The 19,104-nt window shown below is 42.7% G+C and overlaps 1 protein-coding gene across 2 annotated transcripts in view; it reads left to right on the top strand.

The window, feature by feature from the left end:
- SND1 (staphylococcal nuclease and tudor domain containing 1) overlaps positions 1–19,104 on the top strand; it is a 956,786-nt gene that overhangs the window by 278,733 nt on the left and 658,949 nt on the right. The window contains exon 11 of one of the 2 annotated variants that reach the window (XM_073579241.1): positions 15,542–15,631. In XM_073579241.1, the coding sequence (XP_073435342.1) occupies positions 15,542–15,631 (90 nt within the window). Of the gene's footprint in view, positions 1–15,538; positions 15,632–19,104 lie in introns of both variants that reach the window. The other variant, XM_073579240.1, reaches the window with a different exon arrangement.

Here is a 19,104-nt window from a genome sequence, read left to right as displayed (position 1 = left end):
CACCACTAATCTGCCATACGAGCTTGGCGCTCTGTGGGTCCTTAAAACCACTTTAGTTCCTGTCAGTATCCTCCTGTTCAAGCTAATGATGCCTCAAACCCTAGCTGGTGGAAATCACTGAAAAGCCTTGCTAGCATTTTCAAGCAAATACGTCTCATGTGTTGCTTTAAGAGTTTTTATTGTAATCACATGGCTTAATGTTGTATTTCTGCTAATATCACTTACAATTTTCTACTGAGATCTGGGTCTGATGTACGTTTCATTGCCTTTATCCTATGTTACAGTACAGACTCTTTAAAATTTTAATCGGAAGGCAGGTGTTATACTAGAGAAAGTAACTGGAGATTGTCTTTAAATAGCGAGGAATATTTGCCAGCAAAAAAAAGAATTTTACAAAAACTAAGTTTGGATTACACTATCTTTCAGGCTACAATCTTAGACTCTATGACAAGGGTTGGGGACCTTTTTTTTTGCCATGGTCCATTTGGATATTTATAACCGCATTTGGGGGCCATACAAAATTACCGACTTGAAAATTTACCCTGCTATATTTGGTCAAACAATTAACTTGTCCCTAATGTGATGGCTGGAACTGCTTTTCTTTGTTGTGATATGTCATGTTAGGTGGTATTGATGATGATGCTTTTCATAACTAATTTTCCAGGTGTACATAGGTCTGAAGCACAGTGGACTGTTTTATAAGTTTTGTAATGATCTAACAGCAGTAAGTTGCTCTGTACACATATGTATATTGCACTGCAGGTCTCTTCACAGTGAGAAATTCATCACTTCTCATGTTACATTTAGAGAACTTAAGCAGTGAGAGGTGTTACATATACATCACATAGAAGACAATGAGACTGCTGTATGCATCACACAGGTGACACTGAGACTGCTATATATAGGCCACAAAGGAGACACTGGGACTGGTGTGAATATATACTACTTAGGAGACTCTGGAACTGATGTAGATACATTACAAAGGAGAAACTGTTGGTGGTGTATATATACCACATAGGAGACACTGGAACTGATGTATATAAATTACATACTGTGGGGAAAATAAGTATTTGATACACTGCCAATTTTGAAAGTTTTCCCACATACAAAGAATGGAGAGGTCTGTATATTTTATCTTACATACACTTAAACTGTGAGAGAATCTAAAAAAAATTCCAGAAAATCACATTGTATGATTTTTACATAATTGATTTGCATTTTATTGCATGAAATAAGTATTTGATACAATAGTAAAGCATAACTTAATATTTGGCACAGAAACCTTTGCTAGCGATTACAGAGGTCAAACGTTTCCTGTAGTTCTTGACCAAGTTTGCACACACTGCAGAAGGGATTTTGGCCCACTCCTTCATACAGATCTTCTCCAGATCTTTCAGGTTTTTAAGCTGGGCAATATTGAGTTTCATCTCCCTCCAAAGATTTTTTATTGGGTTCAGGTCTGGAGACTGGCTAGGCCACTCCAGGTCCTTGAAATGATTCTTACAGAGCCACTCCTTAGTTGACCTGGCTTTGTGTTTCGGGTCATTGTTTTGCTGGAAGACCCAGCCATGACCCATCTTCAATGCTCTTACTGAGGGAAGGAGATTGTTGGCCAAAATCTCGACATACTTGATCCCATCCATCCTCGCTTCAGTATGATGCAGTTGTTCCTGTGCCCTCTTCAGAAAAGCACCCCCAAAGTATGATGTTTTTCCCACCATGTTTCGCGTTTGGGACGGTGTTCTTGGGGTTGTACTCCTCCTTCCTCCAAACTCGGTGAGTGGCGTTAATACCAAAAAGTAATATTGTTGTCTCATCTTGCCACATGAGCTTCTCCCATGCCTCCTCTGGATCATCCAGATGCTCATTGGCGAACTTCAAACAGGCCTGGACATGTGCAGGCATGAGCACGGGGACCTTGTGTGCCCTGCAGGATTTTAATCCATGATGGCGTAGTGTTTTATTAATGGTAATGTTTGAGACTGTGGTGCCAGGTATCGTCACGTCATTGATCATGTCATATTGTGTATTTCTTGGCCAATTTCTGACCTGTCTCAGAATCATCACTACCACTCGAGATGAGGTACTGCATGGAGCCCCAGACTGATTAACAGTCATCTTGTGTTTTTTTTTTTTTCCATTTTCTAATAATTGTGCCAGCAGATGTTGCCTTCTCACCAAGCTGCTTGCCTATTGTCCTGTAGCTCATCTCAGTGTTGTGCAGGTCTACAATTTTGTCCCTGGCATCATTAGACAGCTCTTTTGTCTTGGCTATAGTGGAGAGGTTGGAGTATGATTGAGTGTGTGGACAGGTGTCTTTTATACAGGTAACAAGTTCAAACAGGTTCAATTAATACAGGTAATGAGTACAGTGTAGGAGGGCTTCTTAAAGAAAAAATAAGAGGTCTGTGAGAGCCAGAATTCTTGCTGGTTGGTAGATGATCAAATACTTATTTCATAAAATAAAATTCAATGTAATTATTTAAAAATCGTACAATGTGATTTTCTGGGGTTTTTTTTTTTGGTTCTGTCTCAGTTGATGTGTACCTACGATATAAATTACAGCCTTCTCCATTCTTTGTAGTTGAGAAAACTTGCAAAATCAGCAGTGTATCAAATGCTTATTTTCTCCACTGTAGGAGACACTGTAGCTGGTATACATAAATCACATAGCAGTCATTCGACTGTGCCCAGCTATCCAGTGTCAGGACCTTGTCCTTCATTGCATGCGCCGTGGAGTTCAGTGTTCCTTGTCCTTCATTGCATGTGCCGTGGAGTTCAGTAGTTAACGCTGCTTTTGCTTGTAGTGTAAGGATAAATTAAAGGGCTAGTGGCCGGCAAAACGGGCTGCTGGTCTGAGCACTGCGAGTCCTTTCATCCTGCCTGGGTGTTGGAGGAAAGGAAATTATAAGGTGTAAATGCATCCCTGCTCTATGATATCCAGTCTGTAGCCTGCCCTTCATTTCAGACTGATTTCACAAAAGAATAAACCTACACCTCTCCGACCTCACTGTCAATTGAGCTATTCACAACCACGCACTTATCTGAAAAAACTTTATGCTCTTTTCTATTATGGTCTATGTTTTTGGGTTAAATTCTATAGGAGATAGGGACAATATTTGCCCTATATTCAAAACAAGAAAAAAAAAGGAGCTAGGAAATTACATGCCAGTGAGCTTTACTTTTATACCAGGAAAGATCTTTTAGCAAATTATTAAACCTCATGTATGTATGCACTTGGATAAGAATACAGTAATTAAGCATAGCCAGCCTGGCTTTGTAGTCATGCAAGACAAATGTAATTTGCTTCTGTGATGAGATCACTGACTGGGTGGATCAGGAAAATGCGGTAGATATATCTTAACTTCAGCAAAGCTGTCATGATCACGTGTGTCAGGACGCAGATGATGCCGCAAGGCGAACCCATAACACACGTGACCATGACATTATCACAGGCCCTACAGTATTTTTCTGGTGAGCTTTGGCCATGTGGAGACCGCTGAGTAATTGCTGCCGGGCCTCACTGATGTGAGTGGGGAGCGGCAGTTATCACGGTCTGGGGCCTCTGCTCAGGTAACCAGGAAATCAAAATGGCGGCTTTGGCAAATGGCGGGTCTGGCAAAAGCCCCTGGAGTCGCTGCTGGGGAGCGGGACTTGCTCATGCAAGTGGGCGTACCCAGGCAGGTGGGAGGAATTGTGCCCCACGGAGCTGCTTGGTGTTCCCCGAGGTGAAGGGGTGCGTTCCAGTGATGAGCAGACTGATGTAGAGTCCGCGGGGTTTACGCCAAATCTTCAAATACCACGGTAGAAGCCGCCCCTCCTGGCCGTGTGGAGGCGGCCAGTGAGTGTATATTTCCTCCATATGCGTTCCTTCTCCTCCTGGTGTGAGCAGCTGGTGTGCTGCGGGGGAGTAGGGACAAATCTCAACCCTCGACATTAAACCAACCCTGGGAGGCGCAGACCTCATGTTGAAGAGGGTTGGAGGGTGGTGATCACTTGGTGAATAGCGGGGGTGTGAGTGTGGTGACACAGGGGGACGCCTCTGTTGTCAAGTCCAGAGTGAGTTCACCAAAAAATGACAAATGTATGTGTGCAATAAACGTTCAGGTCCGGACCTGTGTGTGAACGAGCATGTATGGGTCCCACCAAAAAACATCTTGGAAATGTGTTGTGGAGTCTGATCAGCTCTTAGCATACATACACATACATAATTTCGTTCCCCAGGTCGGCGCTGTGGAGATGAGTGGTGCCTCCAAAATGAACATGTATTGCCAATACCAGCGGTGTTTGTCATGAACCTGAAGTGTCAGGTAATGGTGGGGTGAACTCAGGATCTGGGCGTCCCCGCTGTAGGTGTTTCCCTAATGAGGGGTGGTCTTGAGGGTCCAGAGGCCCCTCATTAAGGAGGGGGTACTGTCATGATCCAGTGTTGGATCTGGCAGTATTAAAAGCACAAAGTGAACTTTTTTTTACTTTGGTTAAGTTCAAAGGTGTTTTGACTGTCCCCGGTGGTGGTTGTGGTATTGCACTTTGGGTTTTTGTGCACTTAATTAGGTATCAGGTGTGACATCCTATAAAGGTGTGCTAGAGGTGTGCAATCACTGCCTGTGATATTGTGAGTTTGTGTTCACTCTGTTTTTGGAGAGCCTGGAGGAAGGATGGAGCTGGTGAGGAGTCCTGCACAGCTTAGCCAGGGGAGACGTGTTGCAGCTATGGTGTCTGGACGAAGGGCTGGCATGGCGTGGTGGGGTCGCAGTGATGGAGTCAGCGGGAAGTGTCTGCATGGTCTGGTGGAGTGGCTACTATGGAGAGTGGCACTCACCATCTGGGACTTGGCCGCTGAGCTGGACTCAAGCATGCTTGACTTCGTGGCAGAAGCTGAACACTTCCTTGGGACTCTGGTACTAAGCAGCTGCAACTGGTGTTGGACTCTGCTCCAAGGCTGCACTAAGGTGAAGGGTCCTGTTATGGTGATGGATCCGGGTGGAGGAGAAGACGCACGCAGGTGGTGGGCTCTGTTGCTAGGAGCGCACGCAACAGAGCAAAGCTAAGTGGTGTTTCCCCTGTATTGTCTCTTTCCTCATGTGTGTTATTAGTGCAGTGGTGGGATTAGTCTCCGCACCGACCCATTCCCTAGTGAGGGTTTAGGGTCAGGGTGAGCAAGGGCGTTAAGGTACGCGTGCGGCGACAGGTGCGGAGCCTGTTTAGGGAATGTAAGGAGTGCAGGGACACTGGCTCAGGGGAGCTTAGGAGGTCTCCATTTCCCCATTCCCTATCGCAGGGCCTACCATTGTTATAGTTACCCAGGTTCCCCCCTTTATTATTTAAATGCGCCTTACTGGAGGCGGTGTTTCCAGATATTGAATGTTTATTAACGTGTAATACCTAAATTCGCCAGGTGGAGGCGGTGTATCCATCTGCACGTATTATTATTTAAATTCGCCCCACTGGAGGCGCTGTATCCAGGGTCACGTGTGTTATGGGTTCGCCTTGCGGTAACATCTGCGTCCAGACACAAGTGATCATGACAAAAGCATTTGAAAAAGTATCTCCTGCTATCCTTATTGAAAAAAATTATCAAGTACTGTATGGTATTGACAAGGCTACGATTAGGTGGATTTATAACTGACTCAGTGATAAGTGGTTGCACATCCACAAGGGTCTGTCCTGGCCCCAGTGTTAAACTTTTTTGTAAATGATTTAGATAATGGAACTGAAGGTAAACTAATCAATTTTGCAGATTATGTAGAGATAGGAAGAACAGCTAAGGGTCCCATTTCACTTAGCGACGCATCAGCGGTCCCGACAACGATAACTACATGGTCGCTAGTAAGCTGCCAAACAGGCAGATCTCTTCAGCAACCATCCAGCGATCCTCGGCGGTCGTTGGTACCTTGTCACACAGCAGCTTTTCTGACGATTCCCGCCTGCATCCTTGAGTTCTGCGTCCCCAACGAGGTCGCTCGTCGGGTCAAACACATCGATCCGCGCTGGCAATCAGGACGCCGACGACGAAATAATGGCCCAGGACATTTGAGCATGATCAGCAATATCCAGCGGGGGGACGGTCGCCGCTGCGTGTCACATTTAGCAAGATCGCTGGCGAGGTCGCTGTTGCTTTACAAAATTGGTGACGCTTCAGTGATCTCGCTATGTGAGACGGGGGCTTAACACTAGAGAAGACAGATAAAGGATTCAGAAGGATCTAGATAAGCTTTGAACAGTGGGTAGCAACAAATAGAATGGTATTTAAGAAGAAATGCAAGATTTTACATCTGGGCAAGAAAAAAAATTACATCTACAGAATTGAAGGAATAGAACGAATCAACAGCATGTGCGAAAAATACTTGGGCATATTAATAGATCACAGACTGCACATGAGTCAACAGTGTGATGCAGCAGTAAAAAAAGAAATGTATGAAGAGAAACATAGAGTCTAGATCACGTGAAGTAATTATCGCCCCCTCTACTCCTTGGTCAGACCTCATCTGGAATATTGTGTCCAGTTCAGGGCACCACATTTTAAAAAGGACATCGAGAAACTAGAACAAGTTCAGAGAAGAGCTACCAAGATGGTGAGCGGACTGCAAACTGTCCTACAAGGAATGGCTAAAGGATCTGGGAATGTTTAACTTGCGAAAAAGAAGTCTAAAAGAAGTTTTAATAGTGGTCTACAAATATCAGAAGAGAGGTCACAGTATAGAGGGATCATCCTTATTCTCATTTGCACATGGAAACATGAGAAGCTATGGAATGAAATTGAAAGGGAGAAGATACAGATTAGACATTCGAAAAAACATTTTGATGGTGAAGGTGATGGATGAGTGGAACAGGCTGCCACAAGAGGTGGTGAGTTCTTTTTCAAAGGAAGTCTTCAAACAAAGGCTGAACAGACATCTGTCTGAGATGATTTAATGAATCCTGCATTGATCAGGGGGTTGAACACAATGACCCTGGAGGTCCCTTCCAACTTAACATTCCATGATTCTATTGGAGTGAGGGAAAACAGAATGCACACTGAGTCTATGTGCTATACAATTTTCACTGATTTTGGCATGATCTTGTGAATGTAGCCTCATACATGCCAAATATGCTGTTATAAGAAAAGCACAACAGAGGATGTTCTTCCTGTGTCAGCTGAAAAGATATGGTTTGTCTAAGAATCTGCTGATCTTATTCTTTAATGCTGTCATCAGATCTGTGATTTGTTCCTCTCTGATAGTCTGGTATGGGGGAGCCACTGCACATGACAAACTCCGCTTACAAAGGACTTTCAGAACAGCAGAGAGAATTATAGGTTCCCCCCTGCCTAAAATCCAGGATCTTTATGATAAGAGTATTCGATCCCACGCATTGAAAAATTCATCCGATCCCTCTCACCCGGGACACTCCTCATTCCAACTACTCCCTTCAGGACGTCGCTTCAGAGTCCCCAAATGTAGCACCAACCGCCATATGAACAGCTTCTATCCACTCTCTGTTCAACAATTAAATCGTCATGTGTAGACTATATACTGTATCTGTCTTGTTAGATGTTACTTGTTGTATCTATTGTTATATATTATGTTGCCTCCTTGCCACAAAGAATTCCTTGTATATATGTAATATGTACTTGGCGATAATAAATTTGATTGATTGAAATATGGGGTTTATGTGCCAACCATCTTATGTATCTGCACATATTCATTCCTGGAAAATACGGTACCTTTTTTTCTTCTCACCTTGTACAGGCAAATAAGTATGTTTTTACTTGTGCTGTTAGATGCTGATATTTAGGATTGTGTTCTCCCTCTGAAAAATCTGCAGGCATTTCTTCCTGTTTGTACACATACAGAGTCTGTGACAGACACCTTCTAGACCAGTGTTCCCCAATTCCAGTGCTGAAGAGTCACCAACGGTTCATGTTTTCAGGATTTCGTTAGTATGGCCCAGGTGATAATTGCAGTATCTGCACAGGCAATAATTCCATCACCTGGACTATACTAATGAAATCCTGAAAACACGACCAGTTAGTGGCTCTTGAGGACTGGAGTTGGGGAACACTGTTCTACACCTTCGAGCTTGCCTTGTGCGTGTTTTGCTACTTATCGGCACTCCGCCAGGCTGTACTGAATCAGTGTACTCTTCATGAAGACTCTGTTGCTTCTAATTCCTCATGACGGTCTGATTTGCTTTGCACAGCCTCATCCTCCATGCTGGTACTACTAACACTGCGAGAAGGTGGGGAGACGGAACATTGTTCCTGACTGTCTGAGATCTTTGTGCTGTCAGATGCATCAGGAAAACCAGCTATGTGAAGTAGTTGGAAGTGAATAATACAAAAATTTAATTGCAAACAACTTCATTCTTTGCATATTTAAACAGCATGGCAATTTTATTTTTATAGGAAAAAAATTGTGTGTGCATTTCATCACAGTTTTTGTGGCTGAGATATTTTTGTTTTTTTAAAAAAAGTTTGATTTCTATGTCAAGTTTGAAGTATTATTTTTCAAGCAGTGGCGCCTCTAGAATTGGTATGTTTCATACCAATTGTTTGTTGCTTTTCTCTCTTGGAAACCAGTACCACGTGCACAGAAATCAATTAGAGGTGTACTAAGAGTAATTTATCTGTATTTAATGTGAATTTTGGAGCAGAATCTGCTAAAGACTGTTGGCATAACTTTTAGGTGTCAAGATTATTTCTAAGGTAGCCACAGTGAGCAGTGCCTGAGATCTGGCCACACGAGAAATAACTCCCTTGAAAGCTGTTTTTTACAACTTCATGTATTACAGATTTATCAGCAAGGATGTTAACCAGTTAGGTCAAGTTAATTTTCTCTTCTTCAAGAGGACGAGGCTCTATTTGTATGCATTTGTCTCTCGCTATCAAAATGGAAAAGATGAATCGTTTACTTTTTTTTCAGTGTGGAAAATGCAAGCTATTTAGCAGTAATTAATTTCATGCATAATCCATTGAGAAAGACCTGTCTAATCTGCAGCAAAAAAAAATACCCCAACAACATAAAAACATCATTTTTGGCACAAGAACAAACCTGCAAATTGAGCTCTGTCTGAGGCAGACAAAATGAAATGCTATTTGTGAAGCTGGCTGCTGGTTTCAAGTGTTGTGCGATAGAATATATTTAAGTTGCATGAAAATCCTGCTTTCCATTCTGTGGGATCCTGATCATGTCCTCGCTGTGTTAATGGCTCCAAGCCAGCTTGTAATGCTCTTTCTGTGATGTAATGGTATCATCTGTTTCAGTTTGTTTTCTCTGAATAAGAAATATCCTATGGGCTTTTTTCCCTTATTTTTTTAAAAACTTTTGCCTGTTTTGTTTATTAATCATACTGATGGCGGAGAGTTTGCTGTGTGCTGGCGCTCTTAAGAAAGTGTCTAGGAAATGTTACTATTACATTGCTAGGTAGCACAAGATGTCCAGAGATGAGCCCTGGGTGTTGTGATAAATATACAAAATTCTGTTCACATTCCTTTGGCAAAGAAAGCTTAAAACGTCAGGTCTTACAACAAAAAGTTACAGTGCTCTTGCAGGGTTACACGTAATTTCTCTAGGGGGGACTGCTCTGTGCTCATGCTATGCTTTTTTTAGGCAGGACTGTGTATGATTAAAGCCTAGGAGTACTTTTACATAAATTAAGTGGTGGTTACTCTGTTCAGGAATGCTACCACTGAACTTGCCTGCACTAAAATGCTCTGGGTTAAAGGGAACCTGTCACCAGTTTTCTCATGTGTCAACTCAAACTATTACCTTACTCAGCGCCTGTGCGGCATTCCATACATCGTTATATCTCCTCCTATATAGCCGCCAAAAACCTTTTAAATTTTTCCCGTGCTGTATGTTAATCTTGCCTGTCCGGACCCAGAGACATTCATTCTGGTCTCTCTACCACTCCTCCTTTCTGCTGCTCGCCGTCCTCTTGCTTTGCATGGAGAGGATTAAGAGAGGTCACCAATTATAAAAGCCACCCCACTATGGTGAACCCCAGCAGAAGTCTGGCAGCAGAGTTAAATGAATTCTACTGCAGATTTGAGGCAAGCTCTACACACAGTGGCTATTCATCTCTAAGCTCCTCAGTCTGTTCATATAAAGATCATTCATTGTGCAACACCCAAGTAGTGATCTCCGAGGCAGAGGTGATATGCATCCTGAAGGGACTTAAGGTCAAAAAGGCACCTGGCCCTGATGGTGTATCTCCAATGTGTCTGAAAGTATGTGCTACCCAGCTTGCCCCTATACTGACAAATATATACAATGTGTCACTGAAAGAGTGCGTTGTACCTCAGTGTTGGAAAAGTTCCACAATTATCCCTGTCCCCAAGAAAGTGGGATCCTCTGAGTTGAACGACTATAGACCAGTAGCACTCACATCTGTAGCTATGAAAGTCTTCGAAAGCATTATGATGTCCCACCTGATAAAATTCACGCAGAAGCTATGGGACCCGCTTCAGTTTGCCTATAAGGAGAATCGTTCGGCAAACGACACTGTCAATCTGGCACTGAAGTACATTTTGGATCATACAGATGAACTGCACTCATATGTCCGGATTCTTTTCATGGACTTTAGCTCAGCGTTCAATACCATTGATCCGAATTTACTTCATAAGAAAATGGTAGCTCTTGGAGTCCCTCTCAACTTATGCTTGTGGATTTATAACTTCCTGACAGCCAGGATACAGAGTGTAAAAGTTGGACCATTCACTTCGGACACCTTGGTCACAAACATCGGGGCACCTCAGGGGTGTGTTTTGTCCCTGTTACTGTTTTCTCTCTATACGAATGATTGCATCTCTTCAGCAGACTCAGTAAAAATCTTGAAATTTGCCGATGATATGACACTGATTGGTCTAATCAGGGGAAATGCTGAAGACTTGTATCGGAGTGAGGTGAAAAGAATATGTGACTGGTGTAAAGCCAATAATCTTGTACTCAACACTAAAAAAACTGCTGAGATGGTTGTGGATTTTAGGAAAGATCAACATGAGATACTTCCAATCTACATCCATGACGAAGTGGTTCTTAGGGTCACAGAGACCAAATTCCTTGGTGTTATCATCTCTCATGATCTTAAATGGGGGAAAAACGTGGATGCTGTTATAAGAAAAGCACAACAGAGGATGTTCTTCCTGCGTCAGCTGAAAAGATATGGTTTGTCTAAGAATCTGCTGATCTTATTCTTTAATGCTGTCATCAGATCTGTGATTTGTTCCTCTCTGATAGTCTGGTATGGGGGGAGCCACTGCACATGACAAACTCCGCTTACAAAGGACTTTCAGAACAGCAGAGAGAATTATAGGTTCCCCCCTGCCTAAAATCCAGGATCTTTATGATAAGAGTATTCGATCCCACGCATTGAAAATTTCATCCGATCCCTCTCACCCAGGACACTCCTCATTCCAACTACTCCCTTCAGGACGTCGCTTCAGAGTCCCCAAATGTAGCACCAACCGCCATATGAACAGCTTCTATCCACTCTCTGTTCAACAATTAAATCTTCATGTGTAGACTTTATACTGTATCTGTCTTGTTAGATGTTACTTGTTGTATCTGTTGTTATATATTATGTTGCCTCTTTGCCACAAAGAATTACTTGTATATATGTAATATGTACTTGGCGATAATAAATTTGATTGATTGATTGATTTGGATGACACCTTCTGTGTCATCCATATAGCCAGGTGAAATCCCACGCCCACACAGAGAAATTGCCGGCTCATTCCTGCGCACTATGCTCTGGCCTACTGATCTAGAACACGTCTTTTCCGGCTCATGTACCAGAACTAATTCGCCGCCATTGCCTTGCAGATGTTCACTGATGTTTTCTGCTCTGTGTGCAGTAGGGCAGAGCATAGTGTGCAGGCGTGAGACCACTATTCCCCTGCGTAGACTTAGGATTTCGCCTGACTATGTAGATGATGGAGAAGGCATCATCCACGTCAATCAAAGCAGGATGATGGAGAGTAGCAGCTAGGAGGAGGGGTGAAGAGCCCAGAATGGACGTCTCTCGGACTGAACAAACAGGATTAACATACAGAGCTTGAGAACATTAAGAGTTTTTTTGGGGGCATGCAGAGGGAGACAGGGGGTTATGTAACTATTTATGGAATTGTAGCACAGGCTCTGAATAAGGTGATTGTTTTAGTTGACACATGACAACTGGTGACAGGTTCCCTTAAAGCTTTTGTTAGCAGTATGGTTGATATTATACAGCAATTCTGAGCAGTGTAGCTGTTAATCCAGCCCTGAAGTGAGATAAAGTTATCTGCTTGAAGTAGCTTCAGGGTTTCTGTGTCTGTCAGAGCCTCTCCTGTTGTGAATACCCTGGCTCAGACTTCTGAGCCGAAGCTCCCCCTGCTCCCTCCGGTGGTTACTGGAGGGAGTGGAGCTGGCCAAATTGACAGAGGTCTGCCACATGATGATGATGACTATTGGAGATCTGGGGTTACTGATTGGAGTATTTAAGTCTGCAGACTTCCTGCAATCCCTGCTGGTGATTGGTTTCCTGTGCATTCAGAGGTCTGATGTCTTCTGCCCTGTTCCTGCATTGTTCAGCTAAGTGGTTCATTTGTTAATCCTTTGCATCTGATCTGGTTTTGTCTCTCTCTGCTTGTTGTGCGGATTCAGCTTGCTCCTCTGGGGGTTGTGCTGGACCACCGCTCCATATGTTACAGCCTGTGTCAGTTTGTTCAGTCCCCTATTATATTGGTCTCTTTTGCTTTACTCCCAATTCATACCGGAGTGCTGATATAGTGGGGGTGAAGTCATGTGACTTCAGTGTTTTTTTTGTACATCAGACGTGTTGGATTTTTCAGGGTTTTTGCGTGATTGCAGACAGTGTCTTTCTTTTCCTGTCCTGTCTAGTCAGTTTGGGTCCCATCGTTTGCCAGGTCTATTTTTTTGCCTGTGTTTGTGTTTCATCTTGTCTCACCGACATTATATGTTTGGGGGCTATCTATTCCTTTTGGGGTCTGCTCCGGGGCAGTTTAGATTTCACCTTTCTAGCTTTAGGCTTAGTTAGCTCTCCAGCTGTGCTGAGGCGTCTAGGATCATCGTAGGCACGCTCCTCGGCTACTGCTAGTTGTGTGGATAGGATCAGGGGTCTGCAATCCACTTAGTTACCAACCTCTCTGGTATTCTGGTGGCTTAGCCTGTTTCTGCCATCCTCCTCGGTGACCCATTCATAACACTCTCCCTATTCTTCTGTAGTCTTCCGCATCCCCTTTCCATATTTATCAATTGTAGCTATAACTTGATAATTCAGTGATTCTTGCAGTCTCTCTTGCTTTGACCAATTTACTTTTCAGCTGTTTTTCAGAGTGAATGAGCTGATGAGGCTGGAGGGGAGGAGATATAAAAGCTCATAAGTGTAGAAAGAAGCATATTTTTCTGACAAATATACATTACAAAGTTTCTTATATTAGCTTGTACTATTGATTTGCAGAGCTTGTTGAATCGTCAGTGACCATTTAAAGTTTTAAAAGTGATGTTCCAGTGTTCCATTGGCATCTGGAGAGTTCATATCTAATGTATGAAGCCGGATATTCATTTTCTTTTACATTTTATATATGAAAGAAATCCCGTTTTATTATATTGAAGTTTAATGATTATTTTTTTAATGTTGAGCTTTATTCTCCACCGCATTGTAACTTTTAGACCACTAGAAAGCATTTCATTTGACCACCTTTTAAAGCTATTGGTATGTTGACTCATACAGTGACCCTTTCTAAAATAAAAGAATTGCTTGAAATTGGCTTAAGCGAGTCTTTTTCGAGTATTGTAAAGGTTACAAACAAGATGTTATTTTGAGAATGCCTGACACAGGAAACTGATTTATTGCTGGAGAAATTCATTATTTCTGGACATCCAAAGCCTTGGAACATGTAATGAAAGACATTTCTCTTCCATCTTTAAGGCTGTGTGCACACGCTGCGGATTTTGCTGCGGTTCCGCAGCGGTTTTGGCCGCTGCGGACCCGCAGCAGTTTTTGCTGCGGTGTACAGTACAATGATTCCCTATGGGAATCAAAAACCGCAGTGCAGACGGTGCGGAATTTTCCGCGCGGATTATCTGCGGTTTTCAATCCGCAGAAAGAATTGACATGTCAATTCTTTCTGCGGATTCTCCTGCGGTTTGCCATCTCCTCCATTGAGGAGATGAAAAACCGCAGGGCAAAACCGCAGAGCAATCCGCAGGTAAAACCGCAGGTCTTTTGACCTGCGGTTTCACCTGCGGATTGTACAAAATCCGCGCGGATGAATCCGCACCTTTTCCGCAGCGTGTGCACACAGCCTTAAAGTCCTTGTTGATTGAGACTAAATCCATCCCCATGATAGTTTTTTATGCACTTTCCTGTTACCTTATTACCATGTTTAACAAAATAAAAGTACATTACATATATTCTGAGTTTTTATAAAGTGAGGTACTTTTCAAGAACTGTGAAGTGTCATTTTCTTTTACATGAATGAAAATTAAATATGCAGAGCCTTGTAACTCCTAAGAAATCATATTTGTCTCCAGTATATCACTCAATTATAACTTGGAATTTATATATTGGTTCATTTTCTTTTAGATGTGATCAGTGAACTATAAAGCCTCATTCAGATGTCTGTGTTGCATGTGTTCTGGCCGTGTTTTTCACATATACAACGCGTACCCATTATAGTCTATTGGAGTTTTCACATGTCTGTGATTTTTCATGTATCGTGTGTCCATGCAAAACTCACAAAGACATGTTGTTTTTTTTATTTCAAGCATCATGGATGAAAAGTGGCAATAAGTCTATGTGTCTGTGAAAAACACGTACAGCACATGAATTGGCATCCTGCTGTCTGTATTTAACATATCAAAAAAGGATAGAAGAAGCATTTACTGAGTTACTGGGAAATCAGCATTTGATTTGATATATAGATGGCTATGGTAGAGTGTCACGCCAGCTCTATTCCCCGGCTCAGAGCCACACCCTCCTGCTTTTCTGACAGCTTTTCCTGAAGTCACACCCTAGAGGCTGTCAGCAGGAGGGGGCAGTGGGCTGTGAATAGACCTGGAGTGACAGGAGCTGCAGAAATAGGGCAGCACGGTGGCTCAGTGGTTAGCACTGCCGCACTGCAGCGTCGGGGTCCTGGGTTCAAATCCCACCAAGGACAATATCTGCAAGGAATTTGTATGTTTTCCCCTTGTTTGCGTGGGTTCCCTCCGGGTTTTCTGTCTCCTCCCACATTCCAAAGACATACTGATAGGGAATTTAGATTGTAAGCTCCATCGGGGACAGTGCCAATAACGTCCGTAAAATGCTGTGAAATTAATGGTGCTATATAAATGAGGAAAACACTGATTTCTAAGTAACAGAAGAACAGACTGGCCATGTAAAAGTATTATTGGATATCTCTTTGAAAGAGCTACATGCTCATATAAATAGTTTGGGTTATGAAATCCTGCTGACAGATTCCTTCTTAAGGACACTTATCTCCTCTTTTGCAGTTAATATTTTTGTGTGTTACATTGTGCACATTTTGATTAACTTATCAACCTTTATTTCCCAGCAGGATAAAAACAAGAAGCTCCGTCCTCTCTATGACATTCCATATATGTTTGAGGCCAGAGAATTTCTGCGCAAGAAGCTAATTGGAAAGAAGGTAATATATTGTATAACTGTTCAACCCCCTTTATCCCCAAGGGTGGTTTAAATGTTAATGACCAGCAAAAGAGCAAAAAGACTTACCCATCCAGGCCTCCAGACAAATGCACTATCAGGATGCAGAGGACCCATATAATTAAGATGGCAACACAGGTGCAAGAATACCGATGAAACAACCGCTCACAGTCTACCAATACATGGAAGGGGCGGTTGCCTGGTATGTTAATGCACAATAAAAACTTGTATGCGGCGCTGTTCACACTATGGCCACGCACAGCATCCAGGCCAGCCTGGTAGTGACACCCTTCTATTAGCTCAGGCGGGCTGCCCAGCGCCATCAAAATGCATGCCATGTGAACAGACACCGCAGTTTACAAGACCAAATGGGCCCAACTGCACCCTGAATAAAAAGTGCAAAAAACACATTTAAAAAATGTGGAGTATTAGCTGATATTTTGGCCAAAATACGTGAGCCCGTAACCTGCGCCAAAGGTCTCCTTGTTTACGGTACCTAACACTAAATCCTAACACTGAAATAGCACAAAAAGAGGACTTAAAAATCCTCCAAATAATTATATGGGTCCACTGCATCCTGATAGTGCATTTGTCTGGAGGCCTGGACGGGTAAGCCATTTTGCTCTTTTGCTGTTTTCTATTATTGGAGGATTTTTAAGTCCTCTTTCTGTGCTATTTCAGTGTTAGGATTTAATGTTAATGACCAGGCTAATTTTTACAATTTTGGCCACTGGCCATTAATGAGGCAATAACTCTGGAACGCGGTGAGTCTGACATTGTTTTCTCGTGATATATTGTAATTCATGAAAGTGGTAACATTTCTTTGATATAACTTACTTTTATTTGTGAAAAAACAAACTTGGCGAAAATTTTGTAATTTTCCAAGTTTAAGGAACCACATCACAATTGAAGTCAAATTGAGGGGTCTATATTATAGAAAATACCCAAAAGTGACAACATTCTAAAAACTGCACCCCTCAAGGTGCTCAAAACCACATTCAAGAAATTTTATTAACCCTTCAGGTGCTTCACAGGAATTTTTGGAATGGTTTAAAAAAAAAAAACAAAAAACAATTTTCACACACAATTTACTTCAGATCCATTTTTTTATTCTCCCAATGTAACAGGAGAAATTGTACCCCAAAAGTTGTTGTGCAATTTGTCTTGAGTAATCTGATACCCCATATATGCAGGAAAACCACTGTTTGGGCGCATGGCAGAGCTCGGAAGGGAAAGAGCGCCGTTTGACTTTTCAATGCAAAATTGGCTGGAATTGAGATTTGACGCCATGTCGCATTTGGAGAGCCCATGATGTGCCCTAAACAGTGGAAACCCCCCACAAGTGACACCATTTTGGAAAGTAGACCCCCTAAGAATCTTATTTAGATGTGTGATGAGCACTTTGAACCCCAACCCCCAAGTGCTTCACAGAAGTTTATAATGTAGAGCCGTAAAAATAAAAAAATCATATATTTTCTACAAAAATGATATTTTCGCCCTCAGTTTTTTATTTTCCCAAGGGTAACAGGAGAAATTGGACCCTAAGGGTATGTGCACATGTTGCGGATTCATGTGCGGAATTTTCAGCCCGCAGGTCAAAATCCGCACGTTTTACCTGTGGATTTCCTGTGGATTTAGTGCAGATTTTGTGCAGACTTGGCCTGCGTTTTACACCTGCGGATTCCTATAATGGAAGGGGTGTAAAAACGCTGCGGAATCCGCACAAAGAATTGACGTGCTGCGGAAAATAAACCCCTGCGTTTCCGCGCGTTTTTTTCCACAGCATGTGCACAGCGGTTTTTATTTCCCATAGATTTACATTGTACTGTAAATCACTAGGAAATCTGCACGGATCCGTAGCGACAAATCGTGTGCACATACCCTAGAAGTTGTTGTGCAATTTGTCCTGAGTAGGCTGATATCCCATATGTTGGGGTAAAACACTGTTTGGGCGCATAGCAGAGATTGGAAGGGAAGTAGCACCATTTGACTTTTTCAACGCAGAATTGGCTGGAATTGAGATCAGACGCATGTCGTGTTTGGAGAGCCCCTGATGTGCCTAAACAGTGGAAATCCCCAATTCTAAGGCTATGTGCACACACTGCGGATTGGTCTGCGGATTTTTATCTGCAGAACCGCAGGTAAAACCACAGGTAAAATACCTGCGGTTTTACCTGCGGTTTGGCCTGCGGTTTGCCACCTGGACAATAGAATAGGTGGCAAACCGCAGCAGAATCCGCAGAAATAATTGACATGTCAATTGTTTCTGCGGATTCAAAACCGCAGCTTTTCCGCAGTTAGAAATCAGCAGCGTGTGCACAGCAGAATGTTAATCCCATAGGATAACATGCTACTGTACACTGTCTGCAGAACTGCTACAGTTCTGCTGCGGCCAAAACCGCAGCAAAAACCGCAGCGTGTGAACATAGCCTAACTCCAACCCTAATCCCAACCCTAACCCTGAATTTAGTCCCACCCCTAACTAAAGCCCCAGCCCTAACCCTAAATTTGAATTAAATATTTTTTTTATTTTACTATTTTCCCTAACTAAAGGGGGGGCGGGGGTTGATTTACTATTTATAGCGGGTCTTTATGTTTGGCAGCTGTCACACACTAAAAGACTTTTTTATTGCAAAAAATAGTTTTTGCATCACCACATTTTGAGAGCTATAGTTTTTCCATATTTTGGCCCATAGAGTCATATGAGGTCTTGTTTTTTGCAGAACGAGTTGACGCTTTTATTGGTACCATTTTCGTTCAAATGACATTTTTTGATCGCTTTTTATTTCAATTTTTGGGAGGCAAAATGAGCAAAAACCAGTTAAAAATTTTTTTTAAATTCAAATATTGATTTAATGCTAGAATAGAATAAATATTGACATTTTTTATTATTTTTTTTAATATTTTTACAATTATTTAAAAATATTTTTTTTATTTTCATTCTATGTTTTACACCTTGTCCCACTATGGGACACTCATTTCGTGCAGGTTGATCGCTTATATGGCATACAGATCTGCATGCCATATAAGCTGTCAGCGCTGCAGGGATTTGTCACTAACCTCAGAGACTTCTTGACATGCACTGCACATGACAGGAAGTGTCTGTGCTCTGGTAACCTGGATGTCATCATGACGACTTCAGGTTACCATGAGAGCGATCGGGACCCCGCGTCATGCTGCAGGGTCTCCGATTCAAAGGTAGAGGGGCTGTCAGAGCTGACAGCCCCTCTGCCTGCTCCCAAAACGCAGCGATCATGTTTGATCGCAGTGTGCCGGGGGATAAAGTGCCGGGAGCGGGCCGTGATAACTCCTGGCACTTATTGCCGAGTTTCAGTTGTGAGAATCAGCTGACACCCGGCCGCGATCAGCCGCACTCCCTCCAAGAGCGCGTCTGATCGCCTTTGACGTACTATTCCGTCCATGGTAATTAAGTCCCAGTACACATGGATGGAATAG

Source organism: Dendrobates tinctorius, unplaced genomic scaffold, assembly GCF_039654945.1.
Source record: "Dendrobates tinctorius isolate UK_male_01 unplaced genomic scaffold, ASM3965494v1 ptg000062l, whole genome shotgun sequence".
Taxonomy (NCBI): Eukaryota; Metazoa; Chordata; class Amphibia; order Anura; family Dendrobatidae; genus Dendrobates; species Dendrobates tinctorius.
This window is presented reverse-complemented; position numbering and strand designations above follow the sequence as displayed.